At 37.6% G+C, this 25,946-nt stretch overlaps 1 protein-coding gene across 1 annotated transcript in view; it reads right to left on the reverse strand.

The window, feature by feature from the left end:
- Positions 1-1,395: 1,395 nt before the first annotated feature.
- Positions 1,396-25,946, reverse strand: part of SYT10 (synaptotagmin 10) — a 45,456-nt gene continuing 20,905 nt past the window's right edge. Inside the window, exons 4-7 of the mRNA XM_064737778.1 lie at positions 15,817-15,937; positions 15,316-15,487; positions 13,693-13,822; positions 1,396-12,617 (exon numbers count right to left, since the gene is read on the reverse strand). Of these exons, the coding sequence (XP_064593848.1) occupies positions 12,546-12,617; positions 13,693-13,822; positions 15,316-15,487; positions 15,817-15,937 (495 nt within the window). The 3' untranslated portion in view covers positions 1,396-12,545. The remainder of the gene's footprint in view (positions 12,618-13,692; positions 13,823-15,315; positions 15,488-15,816; positions 15,938-25,946) is intronic.

Here is a 25,946-nt window from a genome sequence, read left to right on the forward strand (position 1 = left end):
ACACCCAATAATTTGCAAGATTTTATCATATTTATTTTTTACTGGCTTTTGTTTGCCTTTCTTTCTTCTCCTCTCTTCCTGACAAATCTGCTTCCTTTTGGTTCTTGCACCATTTTAAGCTGCACATTGCTCAGCTTCTCTGTGGGCTAGTAAATTTCATTATTGTAAGGAATGAAGATATATTCAGGAGTGAATGAAGCAAAAGGATTAGGACTTCATGCAGAAATTATATTTCACAGGCTGCTGTGAAATCTTAAAGATGATAGCGTTCCTCCACGTGAATTACAGACAGGTTTTCAAAATAAACTGTAATATTCATAACCCTCAGAACTCATCACTCTAATGAAAATCAGCATTTTATATGAGAGAGAGAGAATATTAAGAGTAAAGGCAGTGGCAAAATGGAATGACATTACCCTTGCTAGAGAAAGACAAGCAGTTTTCCAAAGGAAACAGAATCTTTCAATCACAGATGTGGACCAAGTTTTTGAATTGAAACAGAGAACAGAACTCTATTTAATATCCTAGCAAAAACTTGACTTGGGATAAATTAATCTTCATCCATTAGAGATCAGAAACAGGATGGGAACCTCACATATATATATATATCTAATTTCTCTTCAGGAGAATTGCATATTTCTGCCAAAGGTCAATTGTTTGTATGCTGCTTTCCTCCCCCCAGTGTTTGTAATATGGAATTTAAGCATTTTGGTAGAAGGAAAATAGATTACATCCAGCTGATACTGAACATTTTCAGTTTAGTTTTCCTCTTTAAACAGTCCTTGTAAGTGCCAGCAAAAATCTGCCATGTTTGAGCCTATCTACCCTGAATAATCATTGCTTAATAAGGTGTTGTCATTAACACCAATTCAGTTTAAACATAAAGCCTATTCAAATCTGTCCATTCTTTTCCATTTAATGGTGTTAAAGTTCTTGTCTACTTGATGTATATGATTGTGCAACTAGAAACAAGGAAGATGGAAATTAGGCTTGTGTCTCTTTAGTGAGATACTTCAGTATTCTTAAATACTTTAAAAATATTTAATTGAATTGTCAATCCATTATTTAAAACATGGTCTAATGACTTTGAAGATTACAGTAAACAATATCATAGCAGGAAATGGAAGATAATGTGAAGAGAATTACACAAAGTAATAATGGAGCCGCTTAATTTAATTGTTTTCACTCAAGGGCATTCTCCCTTGAACCTTACAAGTCTGGTGGCAAAAGTGTCCTTTGCTTCTTCAGGGTGTAGAATTTTAAAGTAACAAGTTAATGAGAAGAAAAGACCTTGGATATTTCCAGGGTTGCTCAGCTTGGGGGCATTGTAATCCACGGATCTTTATAGACCTCTGAAAAGTGTTCTTTTGTAAGAATGACAGAAAAAAAAGTGAATAATTTTAATCACTTTATTTCTTGTTCAAAATACATATGAAACAATTAGAATAAAATTATTTCAAATGAACTCTTTGATTTTTCTTGTCTTTTTTAAATATAAAATTATCACAAACTGTACACTTCATAACATTTTTGAGGTTTCATTGTTACATATTTTTTTTCAGAACTGACAAATAGATTCACACTTTCTAGAGAATACATTGTAAAAATACTGAAATGTGTTACAGCTCTCAAAGGCTAGTGCAAAAAAACCCATTTACTATCAGTAGTACAATTTATGTTGTCAAGTTTCACAAATGGCCATTTAGCGCATACAAAAAGCCAGTAACACAAGGTCAAAAAGTTTTGTTTTCTTGTCTCTATAACGCAGAAGCCAAGGATATTGACTTGAACAATGTCTAGGTATCAAATCACAGACTTCATTTAAAAAGTCACATCATGAACACTGAATAAAGGGAACTAAAACAGTCAGGTATTTAATAGTAGATCTTGGTCAGCCAACACCACATAGCAAGAAGAGACAAAATCTTAGAAGAACTCTGCAGTTCTTTGTAAGCTACATAGACTTGGCAACATTTCTGATCTAATCATAAAGATTATTTTAAAGGTAGGGAGTTCTGTTAGAGTTTGGGCCAGTTAGGGCCTAAATCCAGAGCCCTCACTGTCACAGCAAATCCTGACAGACATTGTGTTGGGTCCTTTCATTTAAGATATCAAGATATTATGTTTAAATACTAAGTGGGAGTTTTTTTAGCTGTCAATATTTCCTGTGGCCAGGAACTCCACTTTAACTTCCTACCTTTTGAAGCACACACTCTGGAGAATGCCTTCCCCACAAACAAGCATATCCAGGAAAAGAGGATGTTCTGTGCTGAAGCAGAGATGTGGCTGATTTCTGTTCTCCTCCCCCAGTTCAGCGCTCACGAGGAGCCCACTGAAGCCAGTCAGCTCGAATGCAGCATGGACTACAAGATCATGGGAAGGAAGGAGAGGATTTTTGGGACTCCCCTTGTGGTTGGGGGCTGGAGGAGCCCCTGGGTGGTTCAGAGGAGTGGTGTTGCAGTCCTGCTGCCCGGGGTGGTGGGCGCTGGGCAGAGCAGGGCAAGCAGGAGATGCCATCTGGCTCCCATCCCAGCCAGCAGGGCTGTGCTGCCATGGAGGGAGCTGAGGTTAACGGGTTCACATTGTTAACACAATATTCCACATGGTTTTCTCAACAAGCACCCCCGTGATCTCCCCCAGAAAGTGGAGAAAGCACAAGTCAGAAGTGCCTCTCCAAATCAGCTTGCCAGCTTGCCAACTTCTAGGATACAAAACAACCCATTTCCCATCCTTAGACATGTGCATTTAAGTCCAACATATCCTACAGAAACCTAAATAGAGAAGCACTGAAAGAATTTAGACCTACAATTGAAGGGAAAAGAAACAAGGAACAATACTAAATATATATCTAGGCTTTTTCCTTCTATTGAGAAATAGTTTTCTATTTATTTAACAAAATTAAACTTCGTTCAATATTTTTTCCATAGAAATATAGACTGAAAAGAAGTGCTTTATATCTGATGTGGAACAGGACTATCTAAAAATTCCATATCAAAGTTTAGTCTATACACACACCCTCTGAGCTTCAGAACAAAATGGCATTTTGTGGAAACCTGCAGGCCACCATTAAATTAAAAATTTGTAAAAACACATCACCTCCATGTGTGACTACATACAGCAGACATTTTTATTTACCAAGTCAGGCAGCTGAGGCTCAGCTTTCCTACCTGTATTAGTAAAATCAGCATTTGCAATAGTAGCTCATACCCCAGGGATATGCTGAAGACTTCTAATATAGTCTGAGCTGTCAGAAAGTGACAAAAATCCATGGTGGATGTAAGAGAAATCATTCTGCTTGCCTTGAGACTAGGTTAATTTCTTTGGATGCTTTGGCACATCCTCACGTGTAACCTGATGCGGGGTGCACCAAAATCAACAACAGTGATCCTGCTGGATTTCAATGCTGGGCTGGCCAAGTACAGAGTGTTTTCAGAGGAAATTACATATTAAAAAGACCTACAGAGTGACTTTGCTGGATCCATTTAATTGTCTATTGCCATGATATCAAGAAAATATTTTTGTTTTAATTAATACAAGAACTGTTGGCGTATAAAGTAGCAAATGGTTAGCCCAAAAGAAAGCTCCTTTTGAAAGCATGCTAGAATTCTTGTATATTTGGAATAGGGTGATAAATAGATTTTTTAGCAATCCAAAATATATAAATAAATGTGTATTGTTAATACTTACCCTTAAGAGGCTGAATTAAATCACTGTTATTGTGCTATATTATTCCAATAACTATTAAAACTACATCAGATACATTTACCATTTTGTGTTTTTCTTCAGATAGCCCAAAAATGGAGGTGGAATAGTCTAATTCTAGTCAGAAAAAGTCACATATAAAGAAATATGCCTTTTTGGCAGCATCATTGTATTTTGCTGCCACAGATATTTTTTGCTGAAAGGCTTTTTTACTTCTTTTTTTGCATCAGTATTATTTTCAGTGCATGAGTAGATTGGTACTTTAGTACCATTTTTTGCCCTGCTAGAGATTAAATTAGAATGTTCTGTCTTGAGAGAAAAAGTCAATTTTTAACAACAGTACATGAAAAAAAAAGGGAAATAAAAATGTAAAAGCTATGTTGATATAATTTGAATGAAATCTCTTTTCTCAGCACAGATTGCTCATCACCAAGCCCTCTTTGGGTAGAACTGCTCTTTGACTTCATGGACTGCCCTGTGCCTGGAGGGCAGGCAGAATAAGAGCCAGGATTCGAGGGGTTAATCCTCAGAGCTTCTCTGAAACCTGGCTGTGACCTACAACTGTTTGTCTGCTACTGGCAAGTAGCTAAAGTGCAATAGTGCCAGGCTCCCTTCCAGAGGAACACAGAAACGGTCCAGCTGCGCAGATTTCAGCTGCTGGCTGAGATAAAGCTACGCTTTCTCATTAGTGCCTCTGATTCCATAGCCCAAAGTTACCTTTGTGGACTAAGAACTGAAAAGGTTGTAGCTTTAAATAAATTAATCAGGTTCTTGTGCTATAAGGATAATTAAGATCATTAAACACTTATAATACACGAGGCTTGAAAGGAGCAGATGTAAGAGTGTGACGTGCCCTTTGGAGAGTCCCCAAAGTCTCCTTTTTCATTTTCTGTGCTAGCCAAATCTCCATTTACATGGAGAAGGAAGACACACCCATCCACACATACCCATTCGACAAAAATAATTACAGCTGGCAGTTTTCTGTCTTGTTCAGCTATGCAGTCATTTCCCTCATAGCTATTATTACACAATTAAGCCTCAGAAAACCATGGTGAGGGAAGTAATGGTCCTCTGTTGATCACTCTGATTTTTAATAAGAGGCAGCCACTCCCAGGGTGAAACATTCACAGTACACCCACTACTCTGTGACAACCTGGGACAAAGGAATAAGAATTCATTATTGTGCTGAACCTCCATGAATAGGAAGAACAGGAGGAGACAGAATTTGGCTGAAACCTCAGTTCCAGGACCCTATTCATGCACAAAGACCTGTGGGATATTAAGGGAGAAATACACCATAATTATGACTTCATATTTTTGAGTCATCAGAGAATTAGCACCTGCAGCAGCCCAATGACTTCTCCACCATTTTGTGGTATTAGTTGAGGCTCGAGTTGAGAACAAAACCAGTACTTTGTTTACCACAGCAGCATTTCCAGAGCTGTTTCCTATTGGTTGTTCAAGCACTCTTTGTCAGGAGCTTTGATCATGTGAAGAGGTGACATTATATAAAAATGTTTTTTCACCTGTTGGAGAGCTTCCAACCTATGCCAGGTGCAAATAAATAGGAGGCCATGACAGCATCCAGAGAGGAATGTGTCTGAGCACATGTGGGAAATGTCCTTTTTTGCCTCAATTGTCCTGAAAGAAAAAGACTGGGGGATAGGATATGCCATGAGCAACTACCAGTGCTCTTTGCACTGTGAATCCTCTGAGAGCAAGATCTGTGGGGCAGAGGGTTGTTTTTATTTTAAGAACAGACTCAGGTTCTGGAATTGGCTCCCACTACCCTTGTGAGCTTGCAAATGGCTGTACAAGATATGAAGTGGGGAATCACGTCAAAAATCCCTTTCTGTTTGGAATATTTGTTACTAATATATTTTTCTCTATTGAACAGACTCTTCAACCCCTTTTTATATTTTCCCCTTTGCCTTTTAACAGGTTTTTTGCTTTCTGGAGATTTTGTTTGTTTGTTTGTTTAATTTTCCAGATAGCTCTCTTCATACTCTATAGGCTTTTCCCCTCCTCTCTTGTCTCCTGTTATGGCTCAGATGTCATAACAAAATTTGAAATATCTTCTTGTTCAGTCCTCTTCACTTTTGATCCTATTATCAGTCTCAACTCATAGCATATTGAAAAAAAGCAACTTGACCCTTTTTCTCTCTCCTCTTGCAGAACTACTTTTATGGAAATGTATCTGCTTCACAAAAACATCCAACAGCCTACATTTTCTCCTGAAATTAACCTAGAAAGTGTCCCAAAAAAACCCCAGATTCCTTTTTGTCAGTGCTAATCTTAAATGCCTATGATCCCTGTCTGTGATGTTGATGAATATTTGTTGGAACATTTCTGATATTTGAAATAACACAGGGCCCGGCAACTAGGAATTCTATACCTGCAGGAAAATATTGCTTTGCAATCAGAAACACATCCTTCCTTTTTAAACTAAGAGGTCCCAGGGTATTAGGTCTTATATCTATACCATCATTCTACACAGGAAAGCAGTTTTGAGCATGTTCTAGAGCTTTATTTATTGTTCAGAAAGTTTTTATTCCCCATTCTTGTTTAAATTTTACTTTATTTTCCTCATGGATGGATGCATGGATTTACTTTACTTCAGGGTCTTGAATTTGTAAGGTATGAAAATGTCCCAAACTGTTTAAAAGCAATCTCTCAAAGACACTTAAATGCTTGTATTTTGAAAGAGAGGAAAATTGTATAAAAGGCAGGTTGCTGCCATGAAAACATGTTTCTGGCACTCTTTTCTAATCAATGGCTTTGTGAACCCTGAAGTTTTGATGAAATAGCCCTGCCCTCATCCTTTCCTTGGTGTGTCTTCAGTCATTTTTTTATGTCAGGTTTCCTGACTTCACCTCTCTAGGGGAGAGGCAGGATTTCACAATTCTTTAATTTTTGCTGGGCTTTGGGACACTGTGTCTGACTTAGCTGTGCCAACGCAGGCAGTCTGAATGAATGTGCAGCTTTTCTTTTAGAGAGCCTGTGAGTACTCCACTTCATTAAAAATAGAATGCTATTTAAATATTTAATCTTAAATATGCAAACTTAAATATTTCAAATGAATGGAATTGAAAATAACAGTCTATATGTATATTTGTTCTGTCTCAAGCTTTCCCACCCATTCATGGGAGAGCAACCAAGCCTTTTTTCTCTGTGAACCACAGTACCAGCTTGCATCCCCAGCCTGCTCAGACATAAATCTTGTGTGCTCTGAATCAGATCTCTTGATCTTTCCTGTGCCTTTTCCCCTATGCCTGCTCAGGATTTCTCCATTTTAGATGAGATGCATTTTTCAGACTGGATATAGCATCAGCAGACTCTCCCAGGCCACCAAGATGGACATTAACATTTTATACAACTCATTTGCTCCTGAGAGACACTCCCCTGTCAAACATTTTCTGCCTGTTTTTCCCTAAAGTAGATTTTTTTGAACTCACCTAGCTCAGGACCAATAGTCAACTCAACATATTGTATTCATAAATTATTACAGAGCAGCTCCACTTTCATCACAGCAGCTCTGAGATTACCTGCAGATCCAACTTCCAGAACATACTGCCTTGATTTATTTTTCAGGGAATCATCATTCCTTTTCCACAGGAGGGAGCTTTGGTGTTCTGGCCACCTATTTAAGCTGTATTTATATGTATTGGTTATATTTTGACAATGTTGGTACTGAGGATCTTCAATAGCATCAGCATGGCTCAGCCACAGAGTGCTGTAAGAAATGCCCTCCCTTGGATCAGCAAGGCACAAACGCTTGTCTTTAATACCAACAAAGTGACTAGTCCCCATGATGGCACAGTCCCAAATTGATTTTTCCTGTTCTGCAAATTCAACATGCTTTGTGCCCTTCCAGGGGACTGTGCCCCATGGAACACAAGAATCACAGTCTACACTTGGGTGGAAAAAAAATTCACGTGGCAATAGCAGAGGCATTCTCCTCTCTGAGCCTGCAAAGAGGTTTCCCAGCAACAGCAACATTGTAGAGGTGCTATCAGATAAAACATCAAATCACAGCCCTGAGCACCTGCTATCATCAAGCATCCCTTAGCACTCAGCACAAGATTGAAGGTGTTAGTTCCATTTTCCTGGCCAGATTGCCCTGTGAAATTCAAATCCCACCTGCAGCTTCACTTTCTCTTAGATTTCTAGCTCCTGGCTTCCTTCATGCTGTTAAAAACCTGCCATTTTCCAGGGTTAAGGAAAAGTGCCTTGTGCAGGAGATATTTATTCATCTAAACGAGTAAACAAAAGACACTTTTAGAAGTTAAGGTATTATTTGCCTTGGAAAAGGCAAATGGCTGTGATCAGCACCTCAATAAATTCCTATGCTTAATGCTGATGCTTCTTCAGGAATGTGCTTCTTTTGTCCTGTTTTACAGCAGAGAAAGAAAGTACAAGTGGTAAAACTACTGGCATTATTTCAGTTTCAGGAGGAAGGTTTCAATTTCAGGGCATTTGCAGATGCATGGAACAGCTTTGTGTCTACTGCCACATTTTCCTTCATCATTTCCTAGCTCTTGGTCTGCTCTGTGCCATAATTTAGCTGTTTTCAGAGAGCGCAGTTTAGACTGGCAAGACTCAGAAGCTAAATGAAAGTGAATCTTGAGCTAAACTGAGTGTCTGCTGTGGTGAGAATGAGAGAGAAAATGTCCCATCAAAACCTGCATTAAGATTTCTCATATATATGGTATATTTTATCCATATTTTGGGTTTGCCCAAAAGTCACCTCATTGATTAACTTATACATCATATTTTAACAGTTACCAAATTTTCAAGCCTATTCATTTGTAGAAATAATGTCATATGAACTTCTCAGGTCAGGAACTGTCACTCAGTACAGATTTGTCAAGTGTTTATCATGAACTGAAATGTATTTCTGATTAGCTGTGAGGGTTCTGTTGTATCAGAAGTGCTAAATAACAGTGATTGTACATCCAGCAAGTGCAAGTACTTGTATGTGCAAAACTAAGTTTTGGCATGCTCAAATAAGGTGATTTTCAAATTTGGCAGGCACATTTATGGATTTCTGAAAAATGTTACATTTTCAGCAGAAGAAGAACTCTATTACTGAGTTCTGAAATTTTGAATGTTTTCTCACTCAAAAAATACAGACAAATGATTTCAGATGTATAAAGCCTGTTAAATGAACGGAGTATAATAAAAAGTTAGTACATACACAAGTTTATAAAAAAGAGATAGCAAAACAATCTTGTAACTAGACTATCATGTATATGTTGTACATCATCATGTTAAAAAATTTTAAAGGGATTGCGTTGAATCCAATTAAAAAGCTGAGAAAAAGGGGAAAAGGATGGATCAAATTAGTCTTGTAACTAAACTTTTTTCTTAATATTGCTCCAAAAATGCATCCACAGAAAGAAATTAGGTAACTGCTCTTTCCCTTGAAAAAAATCAACCCAATGAAAACATTTATTGGTAGTTCAATATTTTCTTCAAAAATATTGCAAGTGGTGGTGATTCTTTAAGAAAAATGTATAATTTTGTTACTTAAGCATAAGTAGTCCAAAGAATTTCATTCATTGAAGATAAAAATTTGCAGGGGAAGTTGCTGGCCACTTTATCTCTGACCAAAATTCATATCCCTAAGACCAGCATAGACAAAAGATGGTGAGGAAGGAGCTGCTGGGAGGGTGAGGGGAAGGGCCATGTCAGCAGGACTGTAAAATGCTGGAATCCAAAGTTGAGGTCATGGAGTGCAGAACAACACTTAAATCTTGGTGAGCTTGTGCTCAGATGTGAAGTGTGAGAATATAAAGAAATCCAGGCCATGCAAATACAATTCTTAAGTACTGGTGCTGTTTCCAGTAAATTGCTTCAAGCAAAATAACTTAGGTCTTTAGGAAAGGAAGATTTTCTAACTGTTGTAAAAGTACAGCAATATATTTTAAGCCAGCCTTTTGCCACATTTGCTTTTTCCCAAATCACGGTAATGAATAAGATATGGGAGAAAAGCAGATAAGCAGGGAAAAAAAATCAGGATGGGAGAGAGAACTTCCAACCTCTCCAATTTTTCAAATTAAAATATTTAGAATTCTTTAATAAAGATATGCATCAAGCAACACATTCCTTGACTTAAACTGTGCTAAGCTCTTCCTTGGTGCTTTTGTGATGCCACTGGGAGTAACTTGTGAACCAGGCTCTAAAGCCAATGGATGGGTTATGCTAAATACATATCCTGTCTTTTGAGAAGGAAACAATGGAGAAAAAAAATATCTTTTTCACTAGTTCTATTAATCACTGCTAAGAGAATAAAGATAAATACTTAAGGTATCATTTTTGAAGCTAGATGCCCAGATGATTTTGCAGCCTGATTTCTCCTAGATGCAGAGCACCCATCAATCAGGTTTAGACACAGAAGTCATTCACTGTTGTTATTAACAATACCAAAAATAACACAACAAGGGGCCACAAGCAGAGCCTTTGGTATTTGACAGCAATTAAAATTTAAGAAAATGAATCTTGAAATACCTTACTACCTATGATGAAACACACAGGATACGCAGAGAACAGTAAAATAGTTAAAAAGATGTTGCTCATCGCTGAACACTTATGCTACATTTGATCGTGAATTTGTTCGCTTTTTGGATATTAGGTGCAAAAAAGTGCAAAGAATATTTAATTAACTCTTACAGTACCACATTACAAAAAGTATTCTCTAGGCCACAAAGGCCGCTGTTGATATAATTTATATTAAGATAAATGTATACATAAAATAGTTTTTCAATCTCCATACATATATATACATATATATCTCTTTCTATATCAGCCTTGCAGAATCATGTTGAAAATTATCTAGGCCACAGAATTTTGTTAGGATAACAACGATGGGAGGGGGAAAAAAACCTCACAGAGGAGAGTTTGTTCTCCTATTAAAAAAATTACTCATCCAGAGCAAAAGGAGGAATGAAATTCTGCAAGGCTGCTCTGTATTTATGGTGATGAAAATACAATCTTAAGCAGGGAGGATCAGAGTTCAGCATTACCAATCCTCTCTGGGAGAAACCATTTCTGCCTAGAGGCCATGAAAAACAACCTGAAACAGGGATTCAAAAACTTGGGCTGGAGCCTTTGATTTTTTCCCTTTTTACTTTCTTTTATTTTCTTTTTTTCCCCCTTATTTGTAAAGACTGTCTGAGAGATTGATTTTTATACTTATTTGCTTGCTTGCTGCGTTCATAGGCACAGGAGGCAGGGTATAAAAGTGCCTCTTTTTCTGACTTAGATACACCTGTAATGTTAAGACCAGCCCTGCTTTTCTGGAGCAGTTTAAGACACTTAAAGGTATTTTTATCTGTCTTAGAGATCACTCAGTGGCATGGAGGAACTGGATCTTCAGGAACATATTTTGTGTCAGCCAGGCTAAACCAACTCAAAATGGCACTTCAGAAGTTTGCCAAAATGACCTTTTCCCTTCAATCCAGATGAATTCTCAAAATATCCTTCATTATCATAAATCAATCTTCCTGTGTAGTTTTTCTCCTGCATGGCACTTCTGTAAAATGCTTCTTTTGGAAAACACTGTGTCCTCTGTTTTCATCATATATATTGCAAAGATACAAAAAGTACCACCTCCTAACTTTTTCTAATTGCAGTTGGGCTTTCAAAACCTCAGACCCAATCATACTGTCTGTGCTACACTCTTCACAGAAAGAAAGAAAAGAAAAAATAAAGTAATTATCTGATTTATCTGATTGAGGTAAACTGCAGTGTTTGGAGATAAATCCACAAAATAATATGTAGTTCTCTTCTAGGTTTTAAAGTATCTGACTACAGCAAATAGAGTTTTGCATTTGCTGTCACTGTGTATTCTAATAAATGAGTTTGCTTGCTTGTAAAATAGTCACATTTCGATTTGTCTCTCCTTAGACTGACAGAAAACACATCTCAAATTCATATTTAGCATATGTGTCTAGAGGCACTCAGCCAGCAACCAGAAACGAAATTCCATGTGTGCTGTGCACTCAGTCAAAATAACTTCAAAGAAATCTAAGTCTGTCACATTAAATCAAGAATCACAGAAATGTCGTGGGGAACTGCAATATTTGGTCAATTTTGTGAAGAGATAAATCACATTAAGTCAATTCCTTTACGTCTGAGCCTTCTCTCCTCTGCAGTTTGACTTGTGTGGAGATGCAGCTGTCATCATGAGTGCTGGAAGGTTATAACTGCATAGATCCAGTTCTCATACCTGTTTCAGAAGGGCTGCACTAAAACCCACTGAAGTCAGTAGATCTGCCTCATTGGCTCCAGTGGGCTTTAAATCAGCCCTTCCTCCCTGCCCAAGGAATGAACTGATCTTCCAGCTACTCAAAACATGACAACAGTTGGTTTTTTTCATGCAACATTCAGTTTGAAGTGCTATCTTGCAAAGTCATAGAGATTTTAGTGCAATTTAGAAGGAATTTACTACATGAGCTGTATATGACTATTTACTCAAAAGAATTAGGTGTTAAAATGTGCAGTAGTTTTGAATTACTTAAGGGATCTTTTTTTCTGGTTTCTTTGCCTCTGAAAAGATACAGGCCCCATCAAACCACTGCTTGAAAATGACCCTGGATACATGCCAGAGATAAAACAGGTGAATGAATTTGCACAAGGAAGGGTTATATTTGACTCGAGTCACCTTCATTCACGCTTTAACAAATTATTATAAACTGTCATATAAGACTTGGAATAGGAAAGATGCATTTTGATAAAAAAATATGGATACAGTTCATGTGCAGAATGCAAACCTTCTGTTGATGTGGATGTGAGCTAGGGGGGAGCTTTGGACACTGAGCAGGATGGATCCATTCTGGCTCCTAGGGCGTGAGCGGTGGTTTGGGTGAGGAACAGGATCCCTGGCTGTCAAAACTGGTTGCTCGGCCAGGTAGCTGCAAGAAAAGTGTTATTGTTACAAATGTCATCACATCTGGCTGTGCATCACACTCATTTCAGAGGATGAGAGACTCTCAGAAAAGAATCCAGATCACATCCAGACCCTTTTTAGTCTCTGGATCAAAGTCTCTGGTGTCAAAGTCCCCAGGAGAACTAATAATGGAATGAAAATTTCTGAAGTGACCTTCTAAAAACTCTCTGACTCATTTCACAGGAATGGTTTATTTCACCAACAGGGGTGGAACCTCTGTCTCCTAACTTACATAGACCAGACAGAGCCATGAACCTCTAAAGACAGTTCCTTGACTCAGTTTTCTTGCCCCCACACTCTTCGTGGTGATTTACTGAACCCTTGATATGCTTTTGCTACCTCTCACAGGAGATGTTGTGTATCCATGTGCTACAGAGTGGGGGAATCACACGGCCTCAGGCAGCAAATCATTTTTCTACAGATTGCTTTTGTGATGGGCTAAACAGCCCCTCTGTGCCCCTGCTGCTTCCTAAGGCTTCAATATGTGTCTTCCTGAGTCCAGAGCTGTGAGGATTTTTGTGTACAGAGCACCAACAATGTGCGGCCACAGCAGATCACAGAGGGAGTCCAAGCCCAGGGACTTGTAGATATAATCTCCCCTATATTTGAAAAAGCTTCCAGTAAGCATCTGTTGAATAACTCTGGAGGGAGCTGCTGGTATGTTGCCACAATTTAGCCTAATTTGCAGGCCAGTTACAGATTAATGTTTTAGCAACAGCAGCTTATGCTAAAGATTTTTGAATAGGAAATGATTGCTTTTGAAATTTTTGCAAATGATCTCTTCTAAGTAGCTGTAAGCTCTTTATCTCTGGGAATTTAAAATGCCTAAATGTAATCTTACAATGCTATCAGTGCATCATGGAAACTGTTGAAATGGCCCTTTTAAATGATAGATAAACCCATACAACGAGATGTAGGCTGTGCTAATGATCTTCTACCTGCTCTATAGGTGCTGCAATGATTTTCATGATTCTCAAAAGCCCATAAATGTGAGGGGCAAAGCTATTCAATATCAAGGAGAAAATTTTGCTACTTCTTACCTCTAGTAGTGGGTGCCAGTGAGTTATTGGTTTACGTGGGTAAGCCAACATTTCATTCCAGTGATCTCTTCCAAGGCCTTCGGCATCAATTCCTGTCCGGCATACTCCAATGACCTCATTGTGCCCTACTCTGAGAATTTCAGAGCGAGAAAGAATTAATTTTTAATAAAAAATAGGTTTAATAACATCTGATATACAATACTCTTTACTGGCTTGGTGTGGCACAGAATACATGACCAAAGTTTTCGCATCATTTATTACAGATATTAGTTGTAATGGTAGTGTAGTAATATTAAATTCTGTAATGGTAACATCAAAAACCTCCAGCCACGACCAGAGTGCTTCTAGCAGCAATAAAAATAGCAATGAAAACAATAATCCTTGCCATTAAAAGGTTGCAACCCAAAGGACACAAGGACAGAAAAGAAGCATAATACACAAAATTATCTGAAGGAAAATATGCTTGAATTTTGTGAGAGAGGAAGGTGAAGGAAAATGGTGGGGAATACATTTCCTGCTGCAAATGCTTCAGACATAATTTCATAAACTATTTCTTAGCTCTAGCTGTTGTGATCTTTAGAAGTTCAGTCAAAATTGTAAAAGGTAAGAGTCATAGTTGTAATAGGCTATACCTTAATAGTTTGTGCTCCTCACAATGCCACAAACTGGTTGAGGAACACCAGAAAGTAATTTTCTGTACCTTGACTCTATGTACTTTAGAATAATGCTTTCCAATTTCCCCTTAGCAAGTGCTGGGAAGGGAGGAGCTGAGGAGGACTGGAAGTGTGCAAGCTGCTGTGCTCCTTCCCTGCTAATGGCGCCACGGTGCCACTCTCACGTCTGAGTGAGAAAGTCTTCCTGGCAGAGCTTGGAGAACAACCAGAAATCTGATGGCAAGGGAAAACAGTCTGAAGGGTGATGTTACTAAATTGGACTTTCACTGTTTATTTGCCCTGCAATCTCAAAGCTCATTACTAATAGCACTTGAATGCAGCAGACTTGGCTTGGGCAGGATTCTGTCAGTCACAGTCTTGATCAACCTGCAGTCCCTGAGCCACTCAAGGCAAGAGTCTTTTCCTGTCAGTTCTCAGTGAAGCCATAGATAATTTGCCTAAGACAAGTTATCAGTGAGTGCTGAACCCAAAGGTTCCATATTGAAGGTTACACATTGAAAGGTTTTTTCACTGAATCAGTCAAGAAAATAATAAATGACTTAGTTCAATAACATAATTAGAATTTAATTCCTTTTTAGTCATTGAAATTTTCTTTGGTTTCAAACACCTGTTATTTAAATAGAAATTAGAAGTGTGAGGGACTTTTTAAAGTTAGAAGACCTGATTTATAAAGTTTGTACATAGTCCAGCCCCCAGAAATGGGCAGGAATGTATGTCAGGCCTAGTGGCTTAGAAGAAAATTGAGCCATATTTCTTCCTCATCTCAGTCATTTATGACACAGATGAAAAACCATGTGCTTTAAAAGGTGTGGAAGCTTTAAACTTCTTCATGAAAAAGCCCCAAGGTTTTATCTTTGGTGACACTGAAGCTGCTCATAAGCTCAAGGCAGTAAGCAGCCACTTGCAGTGATCAGGAATCGTCTCTGGTCAGAAAGTGAACTGTGCTTACCTGTCATAATCCATCACTGCAATGGAGAGGCTGACCTGGTCCACGTTCTCTGGAGGGATATCAAAGATGATGGCCTCATTATAAACAGGATTCAGTGTGTTCTTCTTTGTGGTTGTTTTCCTCTTTTTCAGCCTCCGTCCCTCGCACATCAGCGACACTTTGACGTACGGATCTGAGTAACAGATAATCAGCTCATGCATTGGGACTCAAAGCCATTCAAATGGTAGCATAAGGACAATATTTCTGGTAGGAATGTTATACTGCTAAGGTAAAAGTTTGCAAAGATTTGAGTGACCCTGGAAAACACATCATGCTGTAAATGCAAAGGAAAAGTACAGCCATTCCGAACAGACGTGCTGGCTGCCAGTCCATCCAAACAGGGTCTGTGTTAATTCTCTGCTACTTCCATCCCCCAGCCATGTTAGACACACAAAACCCAAGGAGCTCTCACTCATCCCCTTCCTGAAAGGACTCTGCCTTTTTAAAAAGAAATAGATTCACCTGATGCACCCGTTATATCCATCGCTTTGAGATTCCGACATTTGATGACTGTCAAAGTCATTCTCCCAGCAGTAGGCAAATAACAAAGGGAAAACATGATCTCACCCAAATCTATGCTTTCCTGAAAAAGAATAGCAATTATTAGAAACCTGATCATGCTACCCAAATTCAGTTCAGATCATGTAAAACTGTAATATTTTTTTTAACACGGAGAGAGGCTTCTTTTGCAGCCTCAGATGCTTCTGAAGAAACCACCACAAGCAATTTTCAAAAATTATTTCTGTAAAGTACAGGAGGAGTAACAACAAAATAATAGGTTAGAGACAAGATCTTCAATTACTAAACTGAGAAATTAAAACAAAATCAGAGACAAAACTCTCTGGATTCCTGATATTTTTTGTGTCAAATTCACACAAATGAAAGTAGAATGTTGAGTTCTGCTCTTGAAAACACTCATAGTCCGTCAGACCAAATAGAAAGAAATGTGATGGAATATTTAGATCATGCACATTTACATGCCCTTTAGACACTGGAGTTTATGTAGAAGACTAAATTCTGCACAGGTATGTGTATAAAAAGCTAGTCCTGTCAAAGTGCTTCAAAAAGAAGAACATGCTCATAAAAGTTGCTCTTTTTACTGCTCTCAATGTGCTTTGGGAGGTTGTTCTGTTTCAGAAGAAAAGCAAAGTAAAGGAGTAGCACCTACAGCTTTTCTGGATCAACAACAACTTTTTGGAGGATAATATACTCAGAAGGATGGATAGGTCCCATATAAATTTTAATAACAGTTTCTATATTGAGACCATGTGCTAAGTACTCTTTAAATAAGATGTTGCCATACACTTTAGATACTACAATACTTGAGGTGTGTAACCTAAGGGAGTTTCTACCAGTTCTTATTTTTTCCTTTTCTCAGCTATACAATTATCCTAGCACCACAAAGGTTTAAGTTTCAAGATGTTTTTTATGTTCTAAATTTTTCCTGTTCTAAATTTTAACTACATCTACCTCCCGACCCTCCAAAAAATTGCACATTAAGAACTTAGGATATGAGTTTGTAAGGGGCATGTTAGGAAGACACTCTGTAAGGCAGCCACTCTCAAACATGCTCATGGGATCTCAAAGGACTTTTATTTTTGGACTAATACTAAAAAGCTTATTTTTAACATCTCAGCTTCAGTATTTTATCTGTCTAACCTACAGTTACTCTGAGAGCACAAATTTGTTTGAGAGCTGCTGGATTTATTGTACAGCTGTTCTAGCATCAGAAGGCAAATATAATATATTTTTAAATGAAACATATTAAAATAATGATTGCTGTGTAGATGACAAATATATTGTTTACTGTTACAAGACAAGACTGGGCTTCTTGTTCTCATTCTTCAGCAGCTGTGAACAGTTTTATTGACTTCCTCCAGGCTAATACTCTGTCTAAATTGAAACAAGTATTTCACATCTTTCTTGAGTAAAGATGAACTTAATCACATGCTTCAGGGTCTGAGTCTTTTTGTATTTTGTTTTGTTATTTATTTTTCCCCCTGCATTGCAGACTAGATTGAAGAATACACTTTTGGAATAGCTTTAAAGTCTCTGTTGCAGTGGTAATAAAATATTGACTTTTGTGCAGGTTGGTCAATTCACAAGTTCAGTCATTTTGCTGGGATTTTGTTTTGACAAGTACTAGTTTGATAAGCATGTAACCATGCACTGTGGGCAAATTTCATGCTTGTCAGAATTTCAGATTTCCCAGAATTTCAAAATGATTGGGCCCATTCAGTTCACACAGGACAAATACAGCTATTTGACCTCTCCCTTTCTTTGCCACAAAGAGTGCAGAATTTTGTTCCAGAGACTAAATTACTAAACCAAATTTTCTATTTCAGAAAACAAATAAAACTTGAACAATTGAATGGCAATTATTTCCACTCATTTGTTACAATGGCAAGTGATGTATTAAATTTTACAGTTCTTACATATGTGAACACTGTTTCAAGCAGAGCTTCTCCTATTGGCATTGCTCTCTGAATTTAGAGTCTGGTGGTTGTTTCTCATGTCCATATATCAAGCAAATCTCACTCTTTTGTTTGAAAAGAAAATGGAGTTCCCTGAGATTTAGTGGTTCAAAGTTACCTCAGGTCTGTGTAGAGAAAGGTGATGAAAATGGGTTGGATCATGAAACACCATGGGTAGCTCATAAAAAGATCTAATATTTTCTTCTTTGGAGAGATGGCTTGTGTAGGTGAATAGGGAAAAAAATAATTTTTGAAGATGGGAGTATGAACATGAGTGTTCTATTATTTCTTTTTGAAGAAGAATTGGGTAGACACTCAAAGGTTTGTGTGAGCTCTACTGATAAAGCAGAATACAGACTATGTACTGATATTTTAAAATACTTTGAAAGAAGCATTGCTCAAAATACTTGCCAAACTCACTCTGTTGTTACTCTGCATTTTTGAGGGGCAGAGAAAAGCAGTTTCTGCTCTGAGGATCTGCCAAGACTGGTGATCTTTTTTCATACTAGAGTGTGAATGTGTGAAGTTCTAAATGTTCATTGGAAGAATTAAGATTAAAATGGTACCTACATAATTATAGTATAAGAAACTGGGTATTGAAAATTGTCTGAGATATCTCATTTTCATACACACAATTTTATTGTCAATTTAAGCATTAGAAATTCATAAATTTGGAGCTGAAAACACAGATTCAGACCTAGATTATAAATATAATGACTTTGTTTTTTTATGTTTTTTTTTTAACTTCTCATGACAGTCTTTGTTAATCACATTAATTATGATGAGTAACATTTTAAAATTCCCTGGATCCTTAAATATTATTCATTTTAGTTGAGATTTAAATATGGCATCAAATTTAATTTAGAACTGCAGTGCTATGGAAAATTGATAAGTTTTTTCACTTTATAATTCACTAGATAATTAGGTTGACAGTAGTAGTCTCACAGGAGCCCTTCAGTACAAGCAAACCTGAAAAACCAAGGCACAGACTGCCACCAATAACCACATCTGCATCACAGTGTGCCTCAAACAAAACACTACTCACAGGACACAATCCAGTGGTTGTGATTTGTGCATATTTTAAAATCATCCTCAGATTGCCTTACATGTATCACATATTTTATGAAAATTGCACATGACTTAAGTCCCATGACGCTTCATCTCTTTCATAGACTTATTTTGATTTTTTCTTTTTCTTCTTGAACTAAATTTGGGTTTCAATTAACAGCCAGCTTCATGGATTCTTGTAATGATTGCCTCCCACTGGCTTCCAATAACAGGTACAGAAAAACCAGCATCGAGCACAGCTGCACTTATGCAAATGGAAGCTTCTGTTGACACCTCAAATCTCTCCTTCACTTATTTCCCTGTGAAATATTTCCCTTCCCAGCCACTACATGAACAGTGCCATGAACTCTACTAGCTTCAGCTACTTTCAAAGCTACCCTTTTACCTCTACCCCATTCATTTTCTGGTTTGGTGGGTCTAGAACAAAATAAAACAAATTTAAAAAAATGGTCTCACAAGCACATACCAGTTATTCTGATGAACTTTGTGGGTTTTGAGCTACAGAATGCAGATTTTTAAAATTAGCATAATTCTCATCCCACGTTAGCAACCATGTGAATGAATGTGCTAATAATATTTTTCCATTACTTCCATTAGGATGGATCCATTAGGATTTGTCCACATTCTCTGCTTTGTGGGCTCCTGGGAAATTAGTCCAGGAGTTGGCGCAGTCAGAAAAAAAAAAATTCTTATTCTATTCTATTTGTTATCATACCCAATGGACACCAGCGTTCTCATTTCCACACACATGTCTGTAAAAATTGCAGCATTTCTACAGAGGCTGTGCTCCCCACTCACAATAGGGATAAAAGGGAAGGGATATGAAGAGAAGTTTGGAGAACTTGTAGGGGAGCATCAATTAAACTGATCGAGGTTTTTGAACTGCTGTTGCTGGAAAAAGCTTTGCTGCCAATTAATTTTCTCAGTAGTCTCCACAAAATTCAATAAAAGAGACAACTTCTAACTAGGAACCCCCACAAGTTCAGTGGGGAAGGTGGTTATGGATCCTTCCATGTTCAGGGTGGTTCTACTCAGGTAGAAATACTCTGAAACTGAACAGGAAAACTGTTTATTGCCTATACTGATACTTTCTATGACTTTCATAGTCTCCCTCTTCTGTGCCAACATCTTAACTGATTTCCTATGACAGCAGGGGTGAAAAGGTTATAGGGACCTGATATATGAGAAAAGGTTGCATTACTGAGTCACAAGGGAACTTCAGACCATTTTTTCACTGATTTTTTTTCCTATTAATTTCCATGAATTTTTCAAGCTTTGAAATTCAAACAAAATCTTAAAACAGCAACTTGCTCTCTATTTTTACAATGAACTATGTAAATGCTGCAGGAACTGGAAAATTTACATGATTTTGTTGTTACTAGCCTGTCATTAATTTCCATGGTTAAAATAACAAGTATCTGCATAATCAGTAGTGCAGTAGAAATTAGATTCCCTCAAAAAAATTACTTGTTGCTACTTTATTTATCATTCATATTATCATAATCCACAGTAACAATTCAGTTCTTATTTCAATATATGGAACTACTTTCCTACTAATTGTAATTGGAATGATGTTTTAAAGACTGCACGTAAGAGTAGCACAACAAAAATACTAATGGCAGCATGAATTCCATTTGTACTTGATTTCTAACCAAATTAATTGCAAATTTCATTCTCAGTTTTCCTGCTGTATTTTGAGCAAGCCACTGTAATAAATAATAACAGTAATTTTCTAGCTACCTAAAAAGGTATTCAAGCATTTGCTTCTCTAGACTTTTAGCTGTTTCCTTTAGTAACACTGAAAACTGTTCTGTATTGTGTGTAAATTTAAAGAAAATTTAAATTTAAATGTAAAGAAAAATGCGTTGGCAGAGTGAGACCTTTGGATTACTCAAATATTGCAGGAGGAAAATTCCCCCATAGCACAGATTTCTCTTTCTCTGTTTAGAAACATATTATATATATTTCTGCCTTGCAGTAAAAACTACTGACATTAAGCTTCAAGAATCAGGGATAAAATATAACAATGAATGTTGGGAGTTGGATGGATGGAGAAGGAAGTCCTGCCTCCTGAGAAAATTAGCTAAGAATGTATTAAGGCATTCCTGTTTTTGAAGCATATAGCAAAGTTCAAAGGGTGATAGCACAGAACAGAAAAGAAATCTACCAGTCTGTTTTCTCATTTATGCATTTAGTATCTGATGGTACCCTTGCTATCACAGAAATTATTAAAAGTTCTGTGAGGCTCGGGCTGCAGGGCTAATTCTGCCACCTCCCGAGGGGATTTCCCTTTGGAAACCTTGTCCCCACCGCTAATATTTATTTTCATCTCCTGTTATTCTTTGCATATCAAACCCAGCTCTTTGCTTCCTCTCAGCACCAGCTCCTGATTGAGCTGCTGCCCTGGGAAATGAATCAATTAAGTTTGTGTTTGTTCTTGTCTCTGTGGGGGACAGTATGGAAGCAGTGGGGCCTGTTGCTCTATAATGGCTGTGTCCTCTGCTTGTGGGGAGCTGATGCTTGGCTCAGCCTGCCACCCTGGTTGCTCTGGGTAAGCTCTGCTGCTGGTTGCAGCCCTGATGGCAGAGGGAGAATTCCTTGAGGCTGCAGAATGCCCTGGAAGCCTCCTGGGTGCTCCTTGTGCTGCTCCCCGTGTACAGAACCATCTGTCTGGTGCACTGTGGGGTTGCCTATTCCTGCCTCAGAGCAGCTTAGAGCAGAGGTGCTTCTGTGAACCAGCTGTAACAGGAGAATGAACCAAATTGTCTGTGGTCCCCCATAGAAAGATGTTTTTCTGGAGCTGCAGTGCAGTGTCTGCAAAGAGACTTTGCAGTTGCAGAGATGTTAAAATCCCTTGAGGAAACCATGCCCTTCATTCACCTAATATTTATTACCTTTAGGGTAGAGTGAAAGTAGCATTTTGCTTCTAGAAAATAAAAATATTAAAATAATTTGTCATTTCAAATGAAAATAAACATTAAATAATAAAAATAGAAACCTTCCCTGTCTTCAGTAACTGGACAGAAACCCACCCTTTCTCCATCGCCTTTTCTAGTTATCAACCAGACCTAAAGCAGTTCTAATCATAAATGAAGGTCTCCAAAAGGTTTAAAGAATGATCCAGAGTATTCTCTCACCTGCTCAGCAGCAGCATTGGTGACATGGATCCCTTTTATCACTGGCCCTGAGCAGAAATGCAAGTGCCAGCAGTTCTTGCCTTGGAAGGGGCTGCTCCCATTTGCAGAGATGATGAATGTTCCTGCACTGACAAGCCCTGAGTCTTTTAAGGACTTTTAAGAACCCACTTAAGGTTCTTTAAGGACTTTTAAGAACCTGTTTAAGGTTCTGTTGAACCTTTCAGGTGTATTTCCAGAGATATTCATAGGTCTAAGCACGTTCTGATGAAGATGGGTAGCTGTAGGGCTTGGCCCACCACACTGCTGGTGATAAAACATTTCCTCATAGTGCTGCTCTTTGAGCACAAGGAAACAGGACAGTCCTTAAAAGTACCAACCCTCAAGGCTGGGCTACAAAAAACACCTCTGCCAGTTCTCTACTACAACTTCCTTGCTCAGGGAAAGGTCTAAAGCTTTGTCCAATTATAAAACAAGGGAGATGGAGAAAACAAAGCAAAGATTATGCTCTGGGTGAAATTCAGAGGTGGGCTTCATTCTTGTTTGATGAGGAAATCAGAAGAATCTATTTCCATAACAGAGGCCAGCAGCCAGCAGAATTACCTGTGTTATTTCCTGCTCTGGCAGGAGTTTGATATAAATGAGCTGAGACAAATGTTACTGTCCTACTTATTTAAAAAGATATACATTTAAGCACTTCTGTCTTTCCCAGAGATGCTAATAATTATATTCCAATTGCTTTAGAAACATCAGTTCTGCACATGAAGACTATGTCCTTACACAATCTGCTTTTGCATTCCACTTCACAAATGAGCAAACTGCAGCACTGAAATGCCTGGTGTTGGGGAACTAAATAATAATCAATTTCCATCTGTCTACAGGAGATAATTCAAGAGGGTACAAGTACATGACAATTTGATGACTAAGATCCCCAAGAGACTACCACTGTTGGAAATGGGAATGGCTTTCCTCTAAATTCTAAGCTTTAATTTTTTTCCCAATTGCATGGTTTCCTATAATTGGTTACTCTAACGGACTTCACAGGATACCTTCAGAAAAAAAAAAAGCTTTCTGACAGTCACTTGCCAATTGCTTTAGGCAGCATCATTAGAGGAAGTTTCCAAAGCAGTGATAATTTTTAAAAGTATTATAGTAACCTAGTAAATGTTTACATGCAGAAATTGTTGGATCACAAGCAGTGGACTTCTTTCCTAGAAAATTTTAAAGTGCTTGTTAATTAGAAGTGTTTATTAGCAATTCAAAACAGGGAGTTTACTTTTTTTTTTTTAAAGTATGCACTATATTTTGATAAAGAAATGTATGCAAAACTTACAAGCACTTGACAAAAACAGAAGCCTCTCTTGTATTGATTAAACAATCCATTTGATATTATTTGTTTGCTTCCAATATTATGAATTAATTTTATCAAGTGTAGTGAGAATTACAGTATTCCAATATAATGAACAACCTTCACAGGTAGTCCAAAGCTGACTCTTAGTTTTTTTTTTCCCTTTTTTTAAAAATTTATCAGGGCAACAGAAGCAAATGATGGATTATTAATTGAAAATTCAATCACCTATTCAAGCAAAATTTGGGCACACATCAGATATCCAAGATGCTTTTCCTACACTACTGATTTCACTCTAAATTTACATTAATAATCTAACTTTAAGAAAGGAATATACTTTCGTACTTAAAACAGGTATATGCCACATATTATAAAATGTGGTATGTTTTCAATATAGCAACAACAACAACACAGAAATAAAACAGAGAAACAATGGTATGAATGAAGAAATGAAGGCAAAAACCCAAACTACAAAATGTGAATAGATATCAGCATCTGAAAATAATGAGAATAAAAACGAGAGTGTGTGTGTGGGCCAATCCTGCACTTCTAGAGAAAAATTTCAAAATATTATTAGGAGTAAATAAAGGGTATTAAAAATGTAGATTCACACAGAGTCATTGGGTTTAGAGCCAAAAGGACTCAATGCAACATCCAGTCTGATTTTCCCAGAGTGTATTTCCTGTACCCAATAAAAACTCCTTATGGTTGGACAAGAAATCTTTTAAAAATTATGTTAGCTACTGACAAATACTTGTTGCATAACAAAGAATCTCCTGATCTCCTGTGGCAATTTTCTTTATAGGCAAAATATTGCAATTCATCTTCTTGGTAAATCTCTCTAGTAGTGTTTAAGACAGCAGAGTTTGGTGTCATAAGAATAGATACTTTTCACACTGTTAGTAGGAATTGGTTTTACCCTCAATTTAACTTCTGAGTAGAAAATTCTTGACCATGGAAGAGATGTAAAAGATTCACAGCTGAGGAGAGGCTGCTTCCATTGTTTTTTTAATTTTTGGACTAATTCTTTGATCTATCACTTCTATTATTTTCCACATCTATCATTTAGCAACAGGACGAGCAGACCGCTGGGTGTGGGAATCACATCTGAACAGAGACAAAAAACTTCTCAGAACATACAACAAAACAGAGCAAAAGTGAAGAAGTAAAAAGCATGAGAGAAATATATTTGCAGAATGGCACCTTGGTTCCTGGGCTTTGGTGGGTGGGTATGGCCTTTTCCACTCACACAGCCTGCTTGATTTGCAAGGATTCTTTATGAACACCAAAGCATATTTGCTTGGATTAGAATGATTTTCCACCAGCTGTAGAACCAGCTGGATCTTTCTTTTTCAAGGTTTATCAAAGTTCAGTTGGCTCTGACCATCACTAGTCATTTAACTGCTAGTTAGTGACTTTGGTAAACTTTATATCACTTTTAAGACAGTGAGTCCTCACTGATTAACATCCACACAGTGTTTATTCCTTTGAAGGTTTGGCTGTCTCAACTTACAGCTTCTGAAATGACAAAACTAGGAGCCTGTATCCCTATTTAATAAAACAGTTCAAGTAAAACACAAGGCAGGGCATTGCACACAGTTACTGGACATCTTCTGGGAAGGCCTAATTTTTCCAGGAAAAAAAAATAATCAGTTGCCAAGTTCTTACATAATTTTCTGAGAATAGGATAAGGTTTGTGAAAGCTGATGAGGTTACTCAGCACTAGAAGATATCTCAATTTTATGTGCCTGTTATTGATAGTTTAAGTAGAGACAACCTTTTCCCACACATGTGGTACTTTAAACTGACTGAAAGGCTGAAATCTAAAAATGTCATGCTTTCTTTTAAGCTTGACACAGAGGAAAAACCAGCAGAGCGAGTTAGGCACTAAAACTGCAAGTCTTAACCTTAACTCTTAGTGAGGAAGAAACTTGAATCAGGATCCAGTGCCAAGTTTAGCAACCATTTTCATCCATATGTGTTTTAGTGTCAGCCCCAAATGCATGACCTGGTATGGCATTTCCATCTGCTCAAAACCAGTGATGAACAGTTCAGAGATAATTATTTGCTGAAACCATTCTAATTATCAGTTGAAAATCTCATAGATACCCCTGGTGCCAGTGGCCAGTGCTTTTAAGTAATTACTAAAGTATTAAACACAATATCAAAGCTAGAAGAAATTTTTAAAAACGGTTATGTTGACTATTATTCCAAGACCTTAAACACAGATTCAGTTTTAAGCTTGAGAACACAATTCTTAAATTTACCTTAAATCTGAGCTTGGTCAAACTACGCATACACAGATTTCTGGAGGTGTGCTGAAGGGTTCAGAGCAGTTTGGTAGGCCCAGCAGTTGAAATAAATAGTTGCTGTTGTGAATTCACTTTGGAATACTTACTCCACTATTTGACACACTCTGATATTTCTCTTTCCTCAGGGATCACAATGCTCATGCTCAAACTGGCCAGGACATATCAGTGCTCCTTGTCCTTCTAATCATGCAGAGCTGGACCTGTCTAGCAGGTATGAACATCAGGAATACCTTTGGTGAAAAAGGCTTGTGAAGCT

This window comes from Zonotrichia leucophrys, chromosome 1A (genome assembly GCF_028769735.1).
Source record: "Zonotrichia leucophrys gambelii isolate GWCS_2022_RI chromosome 1A, RI_Zleu_2.0, whole genome shotgun sequence".
In the NCBI taxonomy this organism is placed as follows: Eukaryota; Metazoa; Chordata; class Aves; order Passeriformes; family Passerellidae; genus Zonotrichia; species Zonotrichia leucophrys.